The following is a 20254-nucleotide window of genomic DNA, read 5'->3' on the forward strand; positions in this document are numbered from 1 at the left end:
GGCTCTGCTGATGGCTCTGGGGGTCACATCCAGCAGCATCAGCCACTCTCACTGCCTTCTCCCCAGCTTCTGTGCCTTGTGGGCTGTCCAGAGCAGGGCCCAGAGGAGCAGGGATGGGGGAGCCAACACTCTGAGCTGGGAGCTCAGGAGCTGAAGGAAGGAGATGAGTACAAATCAGTGAGGGGGCACAGGAAAATGCTGTGGTAGCTGGTGGATGCCAGTGGCACGAGGTTTTGTGGGAGCATCCCTAGGGAGAGGTGACGTGTCAGATGGGAGGGATGAGAGGACAGGGACCAGGCTGGGTTGGTGGGAGTGTGGGGGAGGAAGGATGGATGTGGTTTGGAGCCATCATCAGAGAGAGGACCAGGCTAAGCAGCGGGAATTTTCCATAACACCTCCCTGGCTCCCCCTCCACCTGCTGTTTAAGCTGGTTGTATCCATTAGTTAGGAAGGAATTGTTCCTGGGAGGGTGGAGAGCCCTGGCACAGGTGCCCAGAGCAGCTGGGGCTGCCCCTGGATCCCTGGCAGTGCCCAAGGCCAGGCTGGACATTGGGGCTGGAGCAGCCTGGGACAGTGGGAGGTGTCCCTGCCATGGCTGGGGTGACACTGGGTGGGATTTAAGGTCCCTTCCCATTCTACAATTCTGTGATGATTCTGTGATCTGAGGCTCAGGCTGTCACTCCCAAAGCCACACTGGGGCAGTGCTTTTTTGTTTTACCTGACATTTCAGTTTTTTTCTAAAACTTAGCCTTCAAAGTTACTTAATTCTTAATAATAAGTTTGGCACTTGACTGGCAGGATGATTGTGAAAATGGGGGTTGGATATTTTGGGTATTCAGGCCTGTAATAAATGTGGAATGTGTACTGAAAAGTCCAGCTCAGTGTTCATTTACATGGTTGTTAAATGCAATTAATGGTATTAAATTCCAGTAAAAGACTTTATGGTCCACACTGATCCTCTGTTGATATACTGCAGATTAATATAAGGATGTAATTTGGAAAGGGCTTCAGGGAGGGGTGAGAACAAATTTCAGTGTGTGAGAGAAGAGTTTTTTCTCTTGTGAAAGTGAGAGAAGTCCAAAATCTTGGACACAGGAAGAGCAGCTCTGTAGACATCCCACACTGGCAGCTGACTAATTTGGCTTCCCTTTCAGTGGTTTTTGCATTTCAGTTTTGCATTTTAGTTTCATTTAATGTTTTGAGTTTTGAGTTCCTCTTGGAGAGCATCAGCAGTGGAGAAATCTCAGGGAAAGGGGTGTGGGGCAGGTGAGATGTGTACCTAATTGGGCTGTTCATAATTCCAACATGTGTCTTGCAGGAACCTCTCTTTGCTGCTAGAGTGATCTATGACCTGTTGTTCTTCTTCATGGTCATCATTATTGTCCTGAACCTGATTTTTGGGGTGATCATTGACACTTTTGCTGATTTAAGGAGTGAAAAACAGAAGAAAGAAGAAATTTTAAAAACAACTTGCTTTATTTGTGGTAAGTGTGGAAACACACTTAACAAGAAGGGGTTACTCTGGGTAAGCCAGGGAGAGCTGCAAACTGACAGGAAAAAAGCCTTGAATTACTGGCTGTTCCTGCCTGCATTCCTCAGCCAGTTCATGTTCCTGGGTACCACGTGCACCGAGCTTGGCAGCAGGAGCAGATGGGGAATGCTCAGGATACCATTTTTCCTCAAGACTTCAGTTCTTGCTTCTCCTCTGCCTCGAAGAACAGTTTCCTATTGGAACAGGAGAGTTTTTTACCAGCAGTGGATTTTTCCAAGCATGCAGAGTGCTGCCTGTGGAGGCTTTTCCCACCAGGAGCTCAGGAATGGAGGTGCTGTGGTTGACTGACATGGTCCTGCCATGTTGCATAACACACAGCCTGACGGGATAACCTTTGGAAGTTTGCTGCAAAGCAAACGTTGCTTTTGCTATCAGTTTGCCCAAAAATAGGAGATGTGTTATGAAATCCAACAAACTGCTTGCTACAGGGTTGTTGCCTTTTTTAACCAATTTTTTTCTGTTATGTATAATAAATATAAGCAGTACTGGTTACACTTTACTCTTTCTCTTCCTGCTCTTTTTCCTCTTCTTTCTCTGATCTTTTTCTTTCTTTTCTCTCTTTCTCCCCTTCTTCCTTCTTTTCTTCCTTCTTTTCTTCCTTCTTTTCTTCCTTCTTTTCTTCCTTCTCTTCTTCCTTCTCTTCTTCCTTCTCTTCTTCCTTCTCTTCTTCCTTCTCTTCTTCCTTCTCTTCTTCCTTCTCTTCTTCCTTCTCTCCTTCCTTCTCTCCTTCCTTCTCTCCTTCCTTCTCTCCTTCCTTCTCTCCTTCCTTCTCTCCTTCCTTCTCTCCTTCCTTCTCTCCTTCCTTCTCTCCTTCCTTCTCTTCTTCCTTCTCTTCTTCCTTCTCTCCTTCCTTCTCTCCTTCCTTCTCTCCTTCTTTCTCTCCTTCCTTCTCTCCTTCCTTCTCTCCTTCCTTCTCTCCTTCTTTCTCTCCTTCTTTCTCTCCTTCTTTCTCTCCTTCTTTCTCTCCTTCTTTCTCTCCTTCTTTCTCTCCTTCTTTCTCTCCTTTTTTCTCTCCTTCTTTCTCTTCCTGGGCATTTGTCAGATTTTCCCCTGATATTCAGTGTCCCATTCCAGAATGACTGACTTGCAGAAGTGCAGCATTTAGAAATCACTTTTGTTCTAGAGCTGATTTTGCTGGTCCCCAGCTGGCAAACACTCAGGGTTCTCCCTGTGTCCCTCTCGCAGGTTTGGAGAGAGATAAGTTTGACAACAAGACAGTCACCTTTGAAGAGCACATTAAGGAGGAGCACAACATGTGGCACTATTTGTGCTTTATTGTCCTAGTGAAAGTCAAAGATTCCACAGAATACACAGGACCAGAGAGTTACGTGGCAGAAATGATCAAGGTGAGTTTGGAGTTTTGCTTTTTTTTTCCCCCTAGCTTAGACCAATCCAGTGGAATGTTGGGTACAGTGCTCTGTATTGTATTTAATTCATTTTGTAAGTGTACCTGTGATTTCCCAGCCCCCAGAGCACTCTGTGTGTGCGCTGGAGTAGGTGACAGTGAGTGGCTTGGATAAAGGGAAGAGAACCTATTCTGCCTTAAATTCACATTTAGGGAGGGTATTTTCAAGCTGGTGGAAGTGTCTGACCAACTGGTTATAACTTGTCCTCGTATAAATATCTCCAACTGACTTGTAGGATTTGTTGTCATATGATTTGAGCTTATTATTGTGAAAAACTACAATTAATGTCTACTCAATTGGAAGGGCTTTTAATGAGAGAATTAAAAGCCTCATCTCTGCCAAGCTGCAGGTTCAGAGCTCCTGGAATTAGATCCAAAGCTCAGTCACTAATTTGTGTCTTCTGGCTGGGGAGCAAAATCTGTTTGATTTATAGAATTTCGGTGTGATTCCTTTAGAGCAGAGCACTTTGCTGCCTCCCTCCTCTCCCAGCTCTTCTGCTCTGAGGTCCCACTCCCTCAGGGTGGCTCTGGAGATCCCCCCGAGCCCTCTCCCAGGTCAAACGTGTTATTTTGGGGTCACCAGAGTGTCCGTCCTACTTCTGGATTTCTACCTCAGTAATGAGGGCTTAAAGAAACCTTGTGAGCAGTCACCTGATAGAGGATTAGCACAGTGAGATAACCAAGTGCATCACTGCTGCTTTCCAGTCTGGCTGATTATTCTGCTCCCTTCCCTTATCCCCCAGCAGCACACATGACTTCAGGGGGAAGCACTGCACTTCTGAAGGGTTCTTGCTTCTAAAAGACGATTTTGTGTTGTGCTTTTGCTTCTAAAAGATGATTTTGTGCTGTGTTTTTGTTGTTGTTAAAAGCAGTTTAAAGAAAGTTTCAGTTGGCAACCAATTCATTATTTCAGATGAACGGTTGGAATTAGATAAGAACCAAAAATTAGTCACTGAATATGTTTGCATGAAGCACAAAAACTGGAGAACTTTTATGATAATTCCCATTCATTAAGTGTCAGCAAGGGCTAATTACTGTGTGTGGATGGGAGTAGGGATAAATTATGCATAGCCAGAGTGTCTCATGCAGATGCAATTTTATGTAACCATGTGCTCTAGGTAGAGGTTTGGAGTGTGTCTGGAGTTGGTGGGGTTTTGCATTTCATGAGCCAGTTTTAAATGAGGATCTAAGAGCAGGTCTCAGTGAGGGCTGATGAATGTGGGCTGTAACTGCATGAGTGTGGAATAGGCAGGAAATCTGGATTTCACCTCAGAGCTCTGCCACCATCCTGCCCCAGGCTCAGGCTGCTGTGCCCTGGCTCTGGAGTCCTCTGCAGCCCCTGTATTCCTGAGGAGCCTTTTGGCAAAGCTTACTCTGAAAATCAATTTCTTTCCAGTGTCCTTTAACATTAAAACTTCCTGTTCTGCCCTGAAATCTGGGTGTGAAACACGATGAATCTGCTTCTCTACCTGACCTGTTTTAAATGCTGCTGGAGGAGCCAGAAGTGCTTTTTTTTTTTCCCATTTAAGGTGTTTTTAGGGATAATTTGGGTGGAGCTTGGTCCATCTGTTCCTCAGGCTTTCTGTGTTCACCGAATCCGAGATTGGTTTGGGTTGGGAGGGACCCCAAAGCCCACCCAGTGTCCCCCTGCCATGGGACACCTCCCACTGTCCCAGGCTGCTCCAGCCTGGCCTTGGACACTGCCAGGGGTGGGAACTCTCCAACCTCAACCTCTCTGGACAGAATCCCATGAATGCAGAAGGACAGACCAAGGAAAGCTTTAAATACATCCATGAGTGCCAAGGCAGGGATTCACTGTGGAGCTGCTGTTTCCCATGGGCTTGTTGAGCCACCAGCCTCTCCTGGGAAGCCTCCTTGGGGCATGGCTGGCTTTTAAAGGGAATTTCCTCCCGTATTTCAGACTGAAGGTGGCACTGTAACATCTTGGATAGTGGCAGAGATGGGGCACGTCTTCCCCGGGCTGTGTGGGACCAGCGTTCAGCTGCTGATTTTACCCATTTTTAGGAGCTGGGGTAGAGAGCATCATGTGCTCCCAGTCCTGCTGTGATGGCAGAGCACACCTCAGATGTTTCACCAGTGCTCTGACTCCCAACAAAACACCTTCAGAAAACTCTTGGATTTCTGCCCCTCGGTAAATGAAAAAACAAAAAAACTTAAGAAAATACAGTTTTAAAAATTGCCTTTGCCATTTAGTATTTGTGGGCTGTTCAAACACTACAGAGCAGTAAAAAAATAAATACAGAAAGAATTTAGGACACTTAAATTGTATCCACTGTCAGTTTGTGAGTTGCTTCCAGTGCTGTTTGTACAACGCTTTAAAGATATTTTAAGCACTGTGGTATCAAAAGAATCCTGGACAATTTCATTTATGCAGTTAGTGAATATTCAGGCGCCTTTAGGAGTGATCTTGAATTTTTGATGTTTTCTTGTCTAAAAATAACGTGTGTAGAAAGGCAGTTTTGAGGATTCCCACTGTATTGGGGATGGCAGAGCTGGATCTGGCCCATAGCATTCATCCTGTACCCTTCACGATCCTGACCCCACGTTAAAAGAAATTGCAGCCTTGAAAATCAATGATTAACTACAATTCCATAGTGAATTTCATATTTCTTCACAGACAGAAGCTCATTAAATTCAAACACATGATGAGGAAAGAAGTCAACAGGTACACTTGGAAACAGAGCTGAGTTTAGGGCACTGAAGACTGGTGAAAAAATCAAAATTCAAACTATCAGTGATGTGACCTGAGCAGTCTGGGATTCTGGGGTTCTGTAAAATAAAATGTAATAACTGTTCTGACAGTGCTGCTGTGACTCTCAACTTGCAGCACTGTCACTCTCCCTCCCATAACCCTGTTCTGGGCCCAGTTTGGGGCTGTTGGTGGCTCTGGAATCTGAACTGCTTTGGTTGAGTCCCGTGCAGGGCCAGGCTGCCCTGGGCTTGTAGCTGCAGGTCCAGGCTGCTGATAGAGGCTGGAATTCCTCCCCCTGTAAACAGGGATAATGTTTCCTTTCATCAGCGAGGGGAGCGGGTGCCTGCTGCGACAGATGATGTAAAACTCGGGGTATCTCAGGAATCTTTGCTGGGAATGGCTGGAGATGCTGAGGGAATGGGGCTGCAGGGGTGGGCTGGAGGAAGCTGTGCACACCCCACTGCTGCCCTGAGCCATCCCTGCCCTGCCCTGCCCTGCCCTGGCAGCCTCCTGGCAAATGGACTTCAGCAGCTCCCCTTGGCAGTGCATCCCTGAGCCACCTCCCCAGCACCAATGGAGTGGCACAGGCAGTGCTGCAGGATGTGAGGAGACATCTCCTGGGAGCAGAGATGATCCCTGGCTCTCCTGGCCAAAGAGGGATGTGGCTCTGTCCCTGCAGAGGGGCACTGAGAGAGGGGCTGGCTCTGTGCTCCGAGCAGGGTTTATCCAAAGGGATGCTGAGGGAACCTGCCGTGATTCCCAGGAACAAAGGCCCCGGTTCTGAGGCTCTGCAGTCACCAGGAAGATCAGGTGATGTCTGAATAACACCCTGTGTGTGGGAGGTGGGGGGATCCACTTATCGCCTTGGCCAGACATTGACATCCACACCCAAATGACTCATGTGAACTCCGTGCAACTCCCTGCAGATTAGTTCATTTAAATGTCTTATCTTCCCATCCCGGCCTGACAATTCCTCCTGGAGCTCTGTGCCTTTGCCTGCAGTTGCTGTGGCAGCCTGGGCAGCGCAGCTCAGCTGTCACCGGGGCCTTGGCAGGGCTGTGCCACAGCCAGCTGTGTGCAGGCATTTGGAATGTGTAAAATCTCTCACTCTGCAGCTCGGCACAGAGAAAACCACACGGGCACCCGGGGTTTGTGTGCGCTCCTAAGCTGTCTGCAGGCAGCTGTCACAGCACAGACAAATATTTGCATGCCCAACTCCTGCATCCCCTGCTCTGCACCTTGAGCAGTGTGGGTACGAGCCACGGCTGTCGGGGGCTGCGCATCCAGATGTGCTTATTAGAAAATAAAGGCTGCTTTGGAAAAGCTTTTAGCACAGAGCTTCCTAACCAGCTCCTGCAGCTCCCCCCTGTTTATAATCCAAGCAGGATCTGTGTCATTAACAACCTTTATTACAGAAATGAGGCAGAGGTGTCACGGTTGCCCAAGATCCCATGTCTGGATCGAGGGCACCGAGTTCCAAACCTGGATTGTGTTGTCATTGAAAAGGAATCATTTACAAATAGGAGTGATGGCACAGATATCCTTAAAGGAATTTGGAATAGAAATGAAGGCTGCAGTTTTCCCTTTGTACCTTAGTTAACCTCTGTGTACAAACCTGGGGATTTAAGTACGTTATTGGGCTTTTTCCTTGGTGTCCTAAGCTCTGTCCTGTAATGGAAAGTGTTTCTGGTTCTGGGTTTGAGTGAGTGCTGCCAAGGCACAGCCTCCTGGTAAGCAAAGACGAGGTTCTGTCAGCGTCAGGCTTTCAAATTGCATCCTTTCAGAAGTGCAAGTGTGCCTTGAAGCCTTTCCCAGGGAGTTTCCCAGCAAGGACAGTCACTGTGCTCTGAAACCCAGCAGGAACGTGGCATTCACCAGGGGTGATGGCTTTGAGGAGTGGCTGTGTCCCAGGCTCTCCATGAGATCCAGTTCAGCTGGAGATGACCAGGACTGGCTTTGCACTGCAGCACCCACAGGAGTGACGAGGGCAGACCATGAGACTTCCAACCCAAGGCATTCCAAAAGGCCCTTAATGATTCCAGCACTGGTGAAAGACATACGTACGTGAAACTACAGTCTGAGAAAGTGTTGGAAACTTAGCCATGTTCATCTGTCATTTGTGCCTGGAAATCCTGTACTTCAGGCAGAGTCAAGCAGGAGAGATTTGTCATATCAGTATTGAGCAAAGCAGCTGCAGACACAGGAGTGAGCAGCCCGTGCAAATGACTCGGTTACAGATGAGGAAATTGGGGTTTTGGGGCTACCAGTCACCGTGATACTGCTGTAAGCTGGGAGAGGAGGAAGACCAAGGAGGTCAGGATGTGTGACCTGGAGCTGACAGCGCTCAGCTGGATGGTGACTTCCCAACAAGCTGCATCTTGAGATAGCTGGCTGGAGTTAGCCAATATAATTACAGGGTTAAACAAGAAATCATGGCAGAGGCTTGGAAGAGTCAGCAGTGTTTGGCAGCAGGCCCTGGGCTGCTGGAAACACTGTGTCATAGGCACGGGCTGAGCTTTGGGCTCACACTGGGAGGAACTTGTTCCACCCTTGGTGCAAACCTGGAGCTGCACTGGGAGAAGGAATGGTCAACCTCATCTTCCCCAGCCCTGGCACAGCTGCCAGAGCAGCTGGGGCTGCCCCTGGATCCCTGGCCAGGCTGGATGGGGCTGGAGCAGCCTGGGACAGCGGGAGGTGTCCCTGCCATGGCAGGGGATGGAACAAGATGAGCTTTAAGATCCCTTCCAGCCCAACCCATTCTGGGGTTCTCTGGAGTGTCTGAGCTGGCTGCCCCAGGGTGGGCTGTGGGAACCCTCCTGCTGCTGGAGGAGAACCCCACATGTTCCTGTGCTTGGTTTTCCCTGATAAACCACCTGGGAATGTCAGGCTGGTGCCCCAGCTGAGCAGGCAGAGGTTTCCCTTGGGCTGAGCGTGCGTATGGGGAAGGCCTGGGTGGATGAAAGCAGAAGGAAAGGCTTCGGGCCAGTTCTGGGGAATGGGATGTTTGCATAACGTGCTGGCTTTGGGTGGATCCCAAACAGCTGCTGGGGTGGGTGCCCTGTCCTGCTCCTGGAGCTGCGCCAGCGCCCTGGAGAGGGGGAAGGCTCCTGCCTGGAACCAAGGGGTGACGCACTGGGAACACAAACCGCTGGGACCAGAAAGCCCCGTGGGGCCCAGGAGGTGGCCCAGGGCTGGGGTGAGGCTGCCCTGAGTCATCACCACAAGTGACCCCGCTTGTGCAAGAGGACGTGGGTGACAGCAGCCACTGCCACCAGCTGTGCTCGGCCTCTGCTGGGGAATGGCTTGTCCTGCCCAGCTGTGGAGGAGTGACGTGCCCCACTTCAGCGGGGATCCAGACAGCCCGGAGGAGCTGCTGTGGAGAGGTGGCCTCATCCTTTTGGGAGGTGGGACCTGGCCTCCAGGAATGCCATCACCACAGTCCATCGGGCTGGGTGGTGCTTGGCTGGGCTCCAGTGAGCCACCCACAGCAGAGCTGTCTCAGGGCTGCAGGGCCATGGTCATCCTCCACCTTTGGGAATGGTGTCTGTGTTCCAGGTTCCCTGCTCAGCACCAGCCCTTGGTGCCACTTGGGTTTTTAACAGAGAAAAGGAGGTTATTGCACCCTAAACCTTATGTCATCAGCCTTCTGTGGAACAACAATGGGGCACGTGAGGAGTTGAGAATGTTCTGAGTGTGGAGTGGGGACACCATCAAGTGCTGGTTTTTATAGAGGGGAGAAGTGCAGCTCGTGTGGAAGAAGTGATGGTGAGGCCTTTGCAGCAGAGAGAGAACCTGATGTGGGGATTTTTCCAGGAAGCTCAAGAAAGACCCAAGAGGAGTCCCATCTCACCACAAACAAACAGATGAATTTTCAGAGTGCTGCACAGAGCTGTTTTGTAGCTGTGTGGGTCTGATTTTTAACTTCCCATGACAGAAACTGAAATTTGCTGCTGCCACCTTTCCCTGCTTGTGTTAAGAAACAACTGGATGTGACACTCAGTGCTCTGGGCTGGGTGACAAGGTGGGGATGGGGCATAGCTTGGACTTGATGATCTTGGTGGTTTTTTTCCAAGCAAAATAATTCTGTTACTCTGTAAGTGATGCTGCTGGGCAGCGCTCTGATGGCAGCCATAGAGATTTATTTTGGAGAGGGTTGAATTATCCCTTCAGCACCTGTAACACTCAGGCACAGGGATAGCTGGATACATGCAGACCCTGGAGAGGAGAGGAGAGCCATCAGCTGCCATCCCTTGCCCAGGAGGAGCAGAGCTGGTGCCTCTCAGAACCTCTCAGCCTTTCTCAGAACCAACTCTTCGGCAGAAGCCGGGAGGAGCCGGCACTTCTCAGAATGAATCGCGTGTGCCTCACGCAGCACCGCTTCCTCTTCCTCACCTTTCCAAGCAGGGATGCTCACCCCCGTGTCTGAGACTCGCTGCTACTTGCCTTACAACAGGGACTTTTCCAACTTTACCTAGAAAAGAGCTGCAACCAGAAACCCAGCCCTTGCGGTCAGCCAGCTTCCGCCAGCGGCCATGCTCGCTCCGGCTGCTGCAGCACAGGAGGCTGTGCTGGGAACGGAGCTGAGGGCACCCAGGATCCTGGGAATGGGAGCTGAGTGTGCCCCAGGATGCTGGGAATGGGAGCTGGGTGTACCCCAGGGTTGGGGGCAGAGGGAGCTGAGGGCAGCCCGGGATCTGGGGCAGTTTGTGAAGGGCATCGGTCTGCAGGTGCCAGCAGCTGCCCAGGAGCACGGGCAGGCTCCCCTCTCCCAGCTCACTCTGCCTCTAAGACACCTCCAAAGCCCAAGAGGGATGTGAGGCCGTATCTTTAAAGGCACCCCAGGGCTGAGCTGAAGCTCAGCAGAAACTGGATCATGGAGATATAAATCTTTCATTGACCCCGGAGTGGCAGTGCTGGGAGCCAGGCTGGCCCAGCAGGATCACCATCCCCTGACCTTTCAGCATTCCTGCTCCGTTCCATCGGTGCTGGCTCTGCTTAAATATTTATTTATTTGAAAGCAAACACCCCCACACTCCCAGCAGGGACAGGGATGGGCGGTGTGTCAGCAGCCTGGTCACATCCAGCTCCTCTCTGCGGGGCTGGGGGAGGCTGGAGAACAGGCTCAAGGTTTCCAGTGAAATCCAGGATGAAGAAGAAGGCAGAGCTGTGTCCTGCCATGCTGGCAGCTTCCCTCCATCCTCCCTGGAGAGTCCCAGCACCAGCCTGGCCCAGGGAGCGTTACCTGGTGCCTGCATTTGCTGCATCCACAGGGATTTATCTGCACCTCTCTCCCTGTGCTCTCCCAGCCTGTTTGGGTGGACAACCCCTTGTTGGGGTGGCAGCTGGACACGTGGGATAAATTCTGGTGGTGCTAACCAGCTGTGAACAGGGAGGCAGATCAGTACAGCCCAGTCACGGTGGGCAGGGGGTGTCCAGGTCCTTCCCTGAGGCTGTCCCTGCACAGGGATCTTCCAGGTGCCTGTTAACCCTTTCCCAGGTGGGTCAGCACTGAGCAGGGCTCTGCTGACCTGTGAGCCCTGTCCCCCAGCTCAGAGCCAGCCCAAAGGGCTGTGGCTCCTTGTCCTCAGCCTTCCCCTGCCTCAGCCCCTGGAGTTCACGTGAAGCATGGTTTGGTTTTAATCCTTCAACCTTGGTATGAGAACTAGAGGTGCTTTGTTGGTTTTTTTCAAATCAAAGCCAAGATTTACCGACTTTGAGGGCTGGGGCTTTCAGAAAGCCAGCGAGTGTGGAAGCTCTGAGGAGGCTGCAGAAGCTGTGGGTGATGTTTGATTTCACCTTCCGGGCCTGGAACGATCAAGTCACGGCCTCTGCAGCAGCTGCAGCGTTGGCTTAAATTGCAGAGCAATGTTGGAAAGTGCTTTGGGGTATTTGTTATGAAACACTGCAGGTAGGGAAAGTTGGTGCTGCCCTCATCCCTTTCATCCTTCTCAAAGATGGGGCCTGGGAACGCTCTGGGGATGGCCTTGGAAACATTTTTGGGAACAAGGAAAATATTTCTGGAACAAGAACGGGGCAGGCAGGAGCTTCAGGGCTCTTGTGTCTGCCTGGAAACCTCAGGACATGAGCCTGAGGGTCCAGGCAAATCTGCAAATATAAATTGCATTATAGTCTAATTTTCCTTGTCCTCTGTCCTTGTTTCTTCCCTGGAGGATCAGGGAGAAGCACAGTTGGTGTAGTTGGTTTTCCCTGGGTGGGGGATGCTGCACCTGAGCACAAATGTTGAGCTGCCCCCTCCTCCCTAATGAGGATTTTACTACAGCTGGAAGAACACAGTGCAGTGTTGCCTGTTCCTACTATTAAACCTTAATTGTGGGACTGGCGTTTCCTAAAGTCCAAAATATTTTGGCACTTGTCTTGGTAAAGGCATGGTTTTTTTGTACATAGATTTTTTTTTTTTCCCTTTTATTAGCAGAAACCATCTGCCCTGTAAACAGAGATCAGGAGCAAACAGCCTTCCTGGCAGTTCTGCATCACGTGGGAATGCTGTGGTGGCTGCATGGGAAAGGGCCTGCTTTCTGCCTTCTCATCCTGGCAAAAGGGAACTCCAGGCAGATCACAAGCAGCTAATTTAAGCTGATGAGTCTTGGCATCGCATCTGAATTGCAGAGAGGATGTGACTGGAGCTCTCTGTAGAGGTGCACAGCCCTGATGAAGCAGGGTGGATGCTCCTGGGAATGGGGCAGCATGGAGGGAAGCGGGAGCTGGAGATTCAGGCAGGGAATGACAAAAAGCCAGGAGTTTACAGTGCTGTAAAACCAAGCTGAGAGCCCAGAGAAGAGCCTGGCCAGCACAGTGGGGTGAGCTCTGGTTGCTGTTAATCAGCAGGGTTGATTGATTTTTGATTAAGTGCATCCCTTGGTGTTAATGCAGTGACCCTGGTGTGTCTGAACCTCCCCAGCTGTGTCACCTGTGGGAGCACACACACCCTCACCTCAGCCAGCCCCAGTTCAGCTTCCATTTCAGAGCTTATCTGTGGCGTGGGAGGAGAACCAGACTGGATGGGAAACCAGTTTGATGTTGAACTGTAAGGTGTCAGGACGTGGGGTGCACCCCTCCTCCTCTTTTGTGGCTTTCTGTTCCGCTCCTGCCTTTATTTTTAACATCTCTGGCGTGTACACGAGTGCCTGGGTGACTGTTCAGGCTCCTCAGAGTGTGTCCAGTGACATTCCTGACTGTAACTTAAACATGGAATATGAGAGAACTTGTATGGCTGAAGGAAAACTCTACAGGCAATGCTTTGTAATACTGCTATCCCACATTCTAGCCTGAACCAGACACTCAAAATATGATTCTCTTTTTCAGTAAAAAGGAAGTATTTCAGCTATGGAAGAATTTTTAGGTAGAACTTGGTTTCTTTTATCAGAGAGCACAGCCAAGCTTTGCTTGACCAAAAAAAGCAGAAAATCTTCCTCAAACACAAATGAAAAGATTGTAGGATGGCAGTGAATTTCTAGCAGTGAGAAATGCTGAGTCCAGATGTGAAACCTGGGCTGGTTTAATGTCCAGTGTTTGAGCATTTATCCTGAGGTGTGTGAGAGGGAGCAAGGGCTGGGGACAGTGAGTAGCTGGAGAGGGAACCCCAGCACTGAGCAGCCCCAATTCCCAGCAGTGCCTCGGGCTGGCACTTTGCAAAGTTTCCAGTGAGATGCAAGTGCAGATAACTGCAGATAAGTACAGAGCTGCTGCATCCCAGGAATATCCCTCAGAGCTGGCTGTGCTGTGCTCCCGGGGCAGGTTTTCATGTGCTAATTGTGCCCTGCTGTGTGATCCTCAGGAGAGAAACCTGGACTGGTTCCCCCGGATGAGGGCCATGTCACTGGTCAGCAGCGACTCGGAGGGAGAGCAGAACGAGCTGAGGAACCTGCAGGAGAAGTTGGAGTCCACCATGAAGCTCGTGACCAACCTCTCTGGGCAGCTCTCAGAGCTCAAGGATCAGGTAAGGAGTGGCCCCACACTGTGATGGGTGGCACACAGCTCCTGCTGGGCTTCTGCAGCTCCATGGTTTCTGCAGACCCCAGGGAGAGCTTTCCCAGAGGAACTCGTGGTTAGGGAAGAGCTGAACAAACCAGAAGTTCCCCCAGAGCCCCGTGCTCCAGCTGAGCTGCCTGGTGCTGACCCAACTGGCGAGTTCCAAAGTGCCACATCAGAAAGGGAAAACCTGTGTTAGAAACATCACCAGAGTTAACTTCAGTCAGCCCTGGCTGGTGCAGGGAGCCTGTGTTGTTCTTGTTGTTGTTGTTTGGGGTTGTAACCCAAAGAGCTGAGCGCGATCCTGTCAGCCAGGGGTGTGACACCGACACAAGGGCTGTGTCACTGTGTGCACCTCAAAACCCACCGAGAAACTGGAGGAGCACTCGGGTGGTTCCTGGCGGTGCTGCTCCCTCTGTGCTGCTGTGCAGATGTGATTTGGCTGCTGCCACCCTCAGCCTGCAGCACACACATCCCCAGGAGGTGTTTGCACTGCGCCAAGCGCAGCTGCTGCAGCGCTGGTGAGCGCTCCACGGAGCTCATGGTGTTTTTGTGGTGCAGCAGCTTCTCTGCAGCAAGAGCTGCTTGGCCCTGGCTGGGCTGGAGGGCATCATGGGGTGGTGCCCAGCCCAGCCCCAGCCATGGCTTTGTGAAAGGCAGAGGCAGCAGGGCTTTAGCTGGTGTTGTCCACGGGGATTCCAGCCAAACTGGAGGGAACAGGGAAAGCTGCCGCTGTTTGTGGTGGCTGCTAATCTCTGTGCATTAATAACCTGAGCCAGATGGTTCAATTAGTGAATGTATGTCGGTACTGGCACTGGGTAAGATTAATTGCTGACTTGCACCCGGGTGGTGGATGGAGCTGCCCAGGGCAGGAGTGGCCCAGCAGCCCTGGGTCAGTTCCTCTCCCAGCACCGATCCCATCCCTGCTGCCTGGCTCTGCTGGGCTGGCTGGGGGTCTCCACAGAGCCCTCCTCTGTCAGGAGGCCCTGGCAGCCAGCCCTGCCCAAGATCCGGCTCCTGCCTTCCGATCACGCTCTGCACTCGGGCTGGAGCTGGGCCCTGTCCCAGCACCCTGTGGAGGCAAGGAAGGGATTAATGTGGGGGCCTGGGAGCTGACAGCCTCGCTGCCCCAGGCTGTAATTAGTTCTCAGGCACGGTTCCACAGAGCCCCTTGCTCCAGTTGGGCTGAGGATGGAGGGCAGAGGCAGTTGCTCTTTTGTCTGGGCTTTAATTCTTGCCGGGCAGTGGTTTGGCTGTTTTGCCTGGAAACAATTATCCCTCCCCATGTGTCTCCCTGCTGAAGGCTCTGACTCCAAGGGCTCTGCAGGCACAGGAGCCTCCCCACGGCCGCTGCCTCACGACACACTCACATTTCTTCTGAAGCTCGCAGCCCTCTTGGCTGACCAAGCACTAAAACCCTTCTTCGCTCTTTGTGAAAATAAGAATGAAGGGTTTAGCTTTTAGAGAGCTGTTTGACTATAAAAGCAAGAGAGGAAACCAGCTTCATTAATGTGGTGATAGCTTTTAGGAATTCCCCTAAGTACCATTATTGAGAGCCCTGCTGAAGATGCAGGATGCTCCAATTATGTGACAAAGCCAGTATATCCCTCCTCCTGATCAGGAACTGTCTCCAGGAAAGGAACTAACTCGGGGAATTTTTATTTGTATTTATTTTCTTGTAATTAAATAAAGGGAAAACCTCTCATTCATTTGCTCTTCAAGCTCGTTAGGTTTCTGGAGACTCTAATTATTAGAAGCCGAGTTCCAGCCCGCCTGCTTCCCCAAAGTGCACCAAGAGCCATTAAAATCCTGATCACTTTAATTCTGTGCGAAAAGATTACACCATAATTGTCTGCAGCAGCAGGGGATTCGATGTAATCACCCAGAAATCCTTCCCAGCACCTCCTCCGGTGTCACTGAGTGCGAGCATCGCTCCTGGGGCCGGGCCCTGGTGGGGACAGACCCCTGAGCTGCAGGTGTGGCTCGGGCTGGCTCAGCTGCCAGCAGCCCCCTTGTCCAGTGGGATCCTGCTCCTGTCCCTGTCCCTGCTCCTGTCCCTGTGCTCCTGTCCCTGCTCCTGTCCCTGTCCCTGTCCTTGCTCCTGTCCCTGCCCCTGCTCCTGCCTCTGCTCCTGTCCCTGCTCCTGCCTCTGTCCCTGCTCCTGTCCCTGTCCCTGCTCCTGTCCCTGCTCCTGTCCCTGTTCCTGCTCCTGTCCCTGTCCCTGCTCCTGCTCCTGTCCCTGCTCCTGTCCCTGCTCCTGTCCCTGCTCCTGTCCCTGCTCCTGTCCCTGCTCCTGTCCCTGCTCCTGTCCCTGCTCCTGTCCCTGCTCCTGTCCCTGCTCCTGTCCCTGCTCCTGTCCCTGCTCCTGTCCCTGTCCCTGCTCCTGCTCCTGTCCCTGCTCCTGCTCCTGTCCCTGCTCCTGTCCCTGCTCCTGTCCCTGCTCCTGTCCCTGCTCCTGTCCCTGTCCCTGCTCCTGTCCCTGCTCCTGTCCCTGCTCCTGCCCCTGTCCCTGTTCCTGTCCCTGCTCCTGTCCCTGCTCCTGTCCCTGCTCCTGTCCCGTTCCCGGAGGCGGCTCCAACTCTCCATAGCCTTGGGAGCCTCCAGCAGTCCCAGGCGTCATTGGGGAGCCCAGCCTGGCTCAGCTGAACCCCGGGGGACCCCTTGGGCAGTGTTTGGGTCCTGTCAGCACAATCCAGGGCCTGGCAGCTCCCTGAGGATTCGCTGTGCATGGCTTTTATGGCCTCTTAGCCCAGGCGTGCTGGCACTGGAAAGCTGCTGCAGGAGATTCACTCTGCAGTAAATGTAATGGCAAGAAGTTGCTCCCTCCTGCAGCCCTGGGCCCTCCACACAAGCATTAAGCATCGTGCAGGATTAATAATGTTCTGCATTGACACTAAAATTGCATTTCTCCCTCTTATTTATGGTTGGATGCTTTATTCTTCCCTTTTTTTAAAGCTACATCTTCTACAAACACCTGCAGCAGGGTGCACCATCCCTTTTCTACCCAGCCTGAAAAATATCCCCTACAGTCCCTTTTCATTATTCCTCTTTCTTTCCATTTTTATTCCATGTGTCCTCTGAATCAGTTTATTGGCAGTGTGAAATTGTGACTCCTGGTTTGCTCAGTGAAGATAATTAATGTCAAGGGGCATTTTTAAGCCGAGTCCTTGTGGCCTCTCTGAATTTCCACGTGTGGGTTATCTTAGAAGCAGTTTAACATTCAGGTTCAGCAGGGATTGCGTGTGTGTTCAGAGAGCTCTGGGAAGACCTCTCTCCTTCTGCTCCCATTCCCTGTGAAGCATCAGAAGCTTTTTGTGGAGAGAATTCCAGCAGCTGTGCAGAGGAGCAGGAGGTGTGTCCTGGCCTGGGAGGCTGCGGGCAGCCCTGGGGAAAGGGAGAGCAGCAGCTCTGCCTCCCCTTGGGCCAGGCAGTGAGCAAGTGCTGCGCTGAGGTCAAGCTTAATTATGGTTTCAAGAGGAATGATGGTGTTTCAGCCTTTTCCTGGCGGTTCAGGGAGTTAAAGGAGTGCCACTGGACACACAGAGAGGTGTGGGGTGTGCAGCACGTCCGGCCTGCGGGCTGTGGAGGAGCCTTGGAGCAATCCCGGTCCCCACAGAGAGCTCCAGACCCGAGGTCAGCTGCTGGCCGGCCACCAGGATACCCTGCACCAGCTGGGAAACTCCATCTGCTGAAACTGGGCTTTTAAACAGGTGCACTCAGTGGTTTAGTGGTGACTCTGGTGGTGGGGCTGGGCTGACTGTTGGATTTGATCTTAGAGGTCTTATCCAGTTTAACAATTCATTGATCCCAAGTGTGTCACAAATGAACCAAACGTGTCCACGGCACCTCCCTTCTCCTGCTGCCACGAGCAGTGACATTGGCTGGCGTTTGTCACTAGACAGCAAAAGCTGGAGAAGCTAAATGGTGGATGTGGCTGGAAGGAGCAGCAGGAGCAGGATGGGAGCGTGGATCGTGTGCTGAGCCCTGAGGGGGCTCTGGGGGAGCCCAGGTGCCCTCGGTGGTGCAGGGATGAGGCGCTGTCCTGGTGTTCCCTGTGAGCCATCCCAGTGTCGGCTCCTCCACAGCGCAGTAGGAGCTGTGGGATCCAGCTGTGGGATCCAGCTGTGGGATCCAGCTGTTTGCTCCTGCCCAGCCAGAGTCATTCCTTACATGGCTTATGTAACTTGCAGAAACCTCCCAAAGTTTCAAGAAAACAGAGTGGAGCCATTGGACTGTGGCCATTTCTCAATATCAGTAATAACAAACAGTGATCCATTTTCCATTCACGGTTCACCGATCAGGAGAAACATTATTTAATTACCGGGCAGCAGATGGGGAATGCTGACTTTGGGGGTGTGTGGCAGTGAGCTGGTTAAATGCTGCCTTGGCAGATGGGGAGGGCTCTTGGCTCGCTCCGGATGAGAGCGGGGAGTGCTCAGTCTTTTCCAGCAAAGGCAAGGGTATTCCCAGCCTGAGAGCAGGGCTCGCCCCTTTTTCCACCCCCTCTGTCTGTGCTGGACGGGTTGCAGGGAATTCCTGCCAGGAGCTCTCTGCAGGCTGCAGCGTCCCTGGCCCAGCAGTGCCCGGGCACACGGACTGGGCTGGAGCCGGCGCTCCGGAGCAAACACCGAGCACAACAGGCCCTTGGGCGAGCTGACGCACAGGAAGAGCCGAGGCCTAATGAGCAAACTTGTTAATTTTCCAGATGACAGAGCAGAGGAAGCAGAAGCAGCGCATCGGTCTCCTTGGACACCCCCCGCCCATGAATGTGAACCTGCAGCAGCAGCCAGCCTGAGCTGGGAGGGACACGGCCCCTCCGGGACCATCCCCGGCCCGGGGGCTGCTCCCTCGACCTTCTGTGCATCCTGTAAATACCCTGGTTTTATACTTAGATGTACATGACTGCTACTCTATCAAGCTGGGGGCGTGTGGATTGTGATTAGAGCTGTTGGCACGGGACAGAGGTTAAACTTTGTGCCAAAACTATCAAAATTGCCTTTTCCTTGGAAGGACTTAAGAGAGCACCTGAATTGCACTTGAAAAGATTATTTGACTATGTGACATGTATTTTGTATTTAAAAAAAAAAGAATAGAATAGCTAGTATTTATGTTTTTATACAATTGTGCAATATGAATTATGCAATCACAATATATTTGGAACTCCTGAATGTCCTAAAGGGAGTGCACATCTTTGGATCTGGTGTGTTAGTACAATGTAATAAATGGTATAAAATTACAGGTGTAAATGAGGCTGCTGCAAAATTGTGTAACTGGTGATTTTTTCATACCCTTGGACATTTTTGTACCACGTGTGTAAATATCTTGCAATGCCATATTTGTTGCCTCTTCCTCCCAGGGATGACGCTGGGACTCCGTGAGCTGTTCAATTGGTATCGATTAAAGCAAAATGTTATTTTGAAGCTTCCGAGTGAGGAAAGCAGGAGGTATTTTTCAAGAGATTTCTTTAGAGTGCTGAGGCTAGAAGGGCTCAGACACCGGGTTGGGTTTTTTAAATGCTAAGATTTCTTAAAGGGAACTTTTTATGCAAAATGAAGTTTGGAATGAGGATGCACTGCTGGCGAGTCGGTGCAGTCTCCCAGGACCGAGCTGAGGCTGTCCAGGCTTTGCATTCTCAGTGTGTAGGATCCTCTCCTTCTATTTTTTCATTAGAGACCTACGTGCCTGCTAAAGCTTTAGCAAACAGGCGCTGCACCGACTGAAACGTGTCCTGTAGCTGAGCACTGATGTGTGTAATGCTTGTGTGAGAGCCACTGGTTTGAGGCTGCTCTGTCCCACCCCTTCCTCTCCCTGTCCCCTTTCATTCGGCCACTTTCTTTGGTTTCTGATTCTCCAGAGTGTGAAAGGAAACTTGTCAGGTTGTTGTTTGGTTGTTTTTTTTCCTCCAATCCGCTGCATAGTTTTATACATGGACCTCATTTTACAGAAGCTGACTTCTCTGCAATACTGTCTACAAAAGAGAAAAAAAAAAAGAAAAAAAGCTACAGACAGAGCTATGAAAATTTGTAAATGCATAAATATAGGTATTTAAATAAATGATGCAAAATACTCTACGGTCAGAGGCTGCTGGTGGTTTGTGTCCCCTCCAAGGTGATGTGTGGCAGTTCTGTGTTCTGTCACACTCTTGTGTCCTGGGATGTGGTGTCACAGGGGCCTGGCAGGTAAGGATGGGGCTTTTCCCAGAGGGGTAGAGGTGGATTTCTTTAAAACCAGAGCATGTCCCTCCTCCAGCAGTGAGAGGCACTGGCACCCAGGGAACTTCCCCTGCAGTCACCCGGGGCTGGGATACTTCACACTCTCCCCACTGCTAGTTTAGGTTTGTGGCTGTCAGTGGAGCATGTGAGAGTTAAAAACCCCTCCAGCTCCAAGCATCGTGTGCACAGGAGCGTTGCTGATTATGTGTATTTGATTAAGATGTAGCAGGAACTACCTGGTACAATTAATCATCTTGAATCTGGTAAGTGCACACAACCGTCTGAGGAGGGTGCGTGTCCCGAGCTCGGGTCATCAGGAAAGCTCAGCGGGAGAGAGGAAGGAGGGCAGCCTGACCAGCAGTCTCCCAGCCAGATTTATCGGT

General features: G+C 51.3%; 1 protein-coding gene across 1 annotated transcript in view; it reads left to right on the forward strand.

Moving 5' to 3' along the window:
• Window positions 1–19730, forward strand: part of ITPR1 (inositol 1,4,5-trisphosphate receptor type 1) — a 158540-nt gene extending 138810 nt beyond the window's left edge. The window contains exons 59-62 of the mRNA XM_088061743.1: window positions 1319–1484; window positions 2738–2898; window positions 13466–13627; window positions 18365–19730. Coding sequence (XP_087917869.1) covers window positions 1319–1484; window positions 2738–2898; window positions 13466–13627; window positions 18365–18454 — 579 coding nt within the window. The 3' untranslated portion in view covers window positions 18455–19730. The remainder of the gene's footprint in view (window positions 1–1318; window positions 1485–2737; window positions 2899–13465; window positions 13628–18364) is intronic.
• Window positions 19731–20254: the final 524 nt, after the last annotated feature.

The sequence above is a fragment of the Pseudopodoces humilis genome, chromosome 13 (assembly GCF_049639895.1).
Source record: "Pseudopodoces humilis isolate 2021_Gansu_Grassland_sample_001 chromosome 13, ASM4963989v1, whole genome shotgun sequence".
Lineage (NCBI taxonomy): Eukaryota > Metazoa > Chordata > Aves > Passeriformes > Paridae > Pseudopodoces > Pseudopodoces humilis.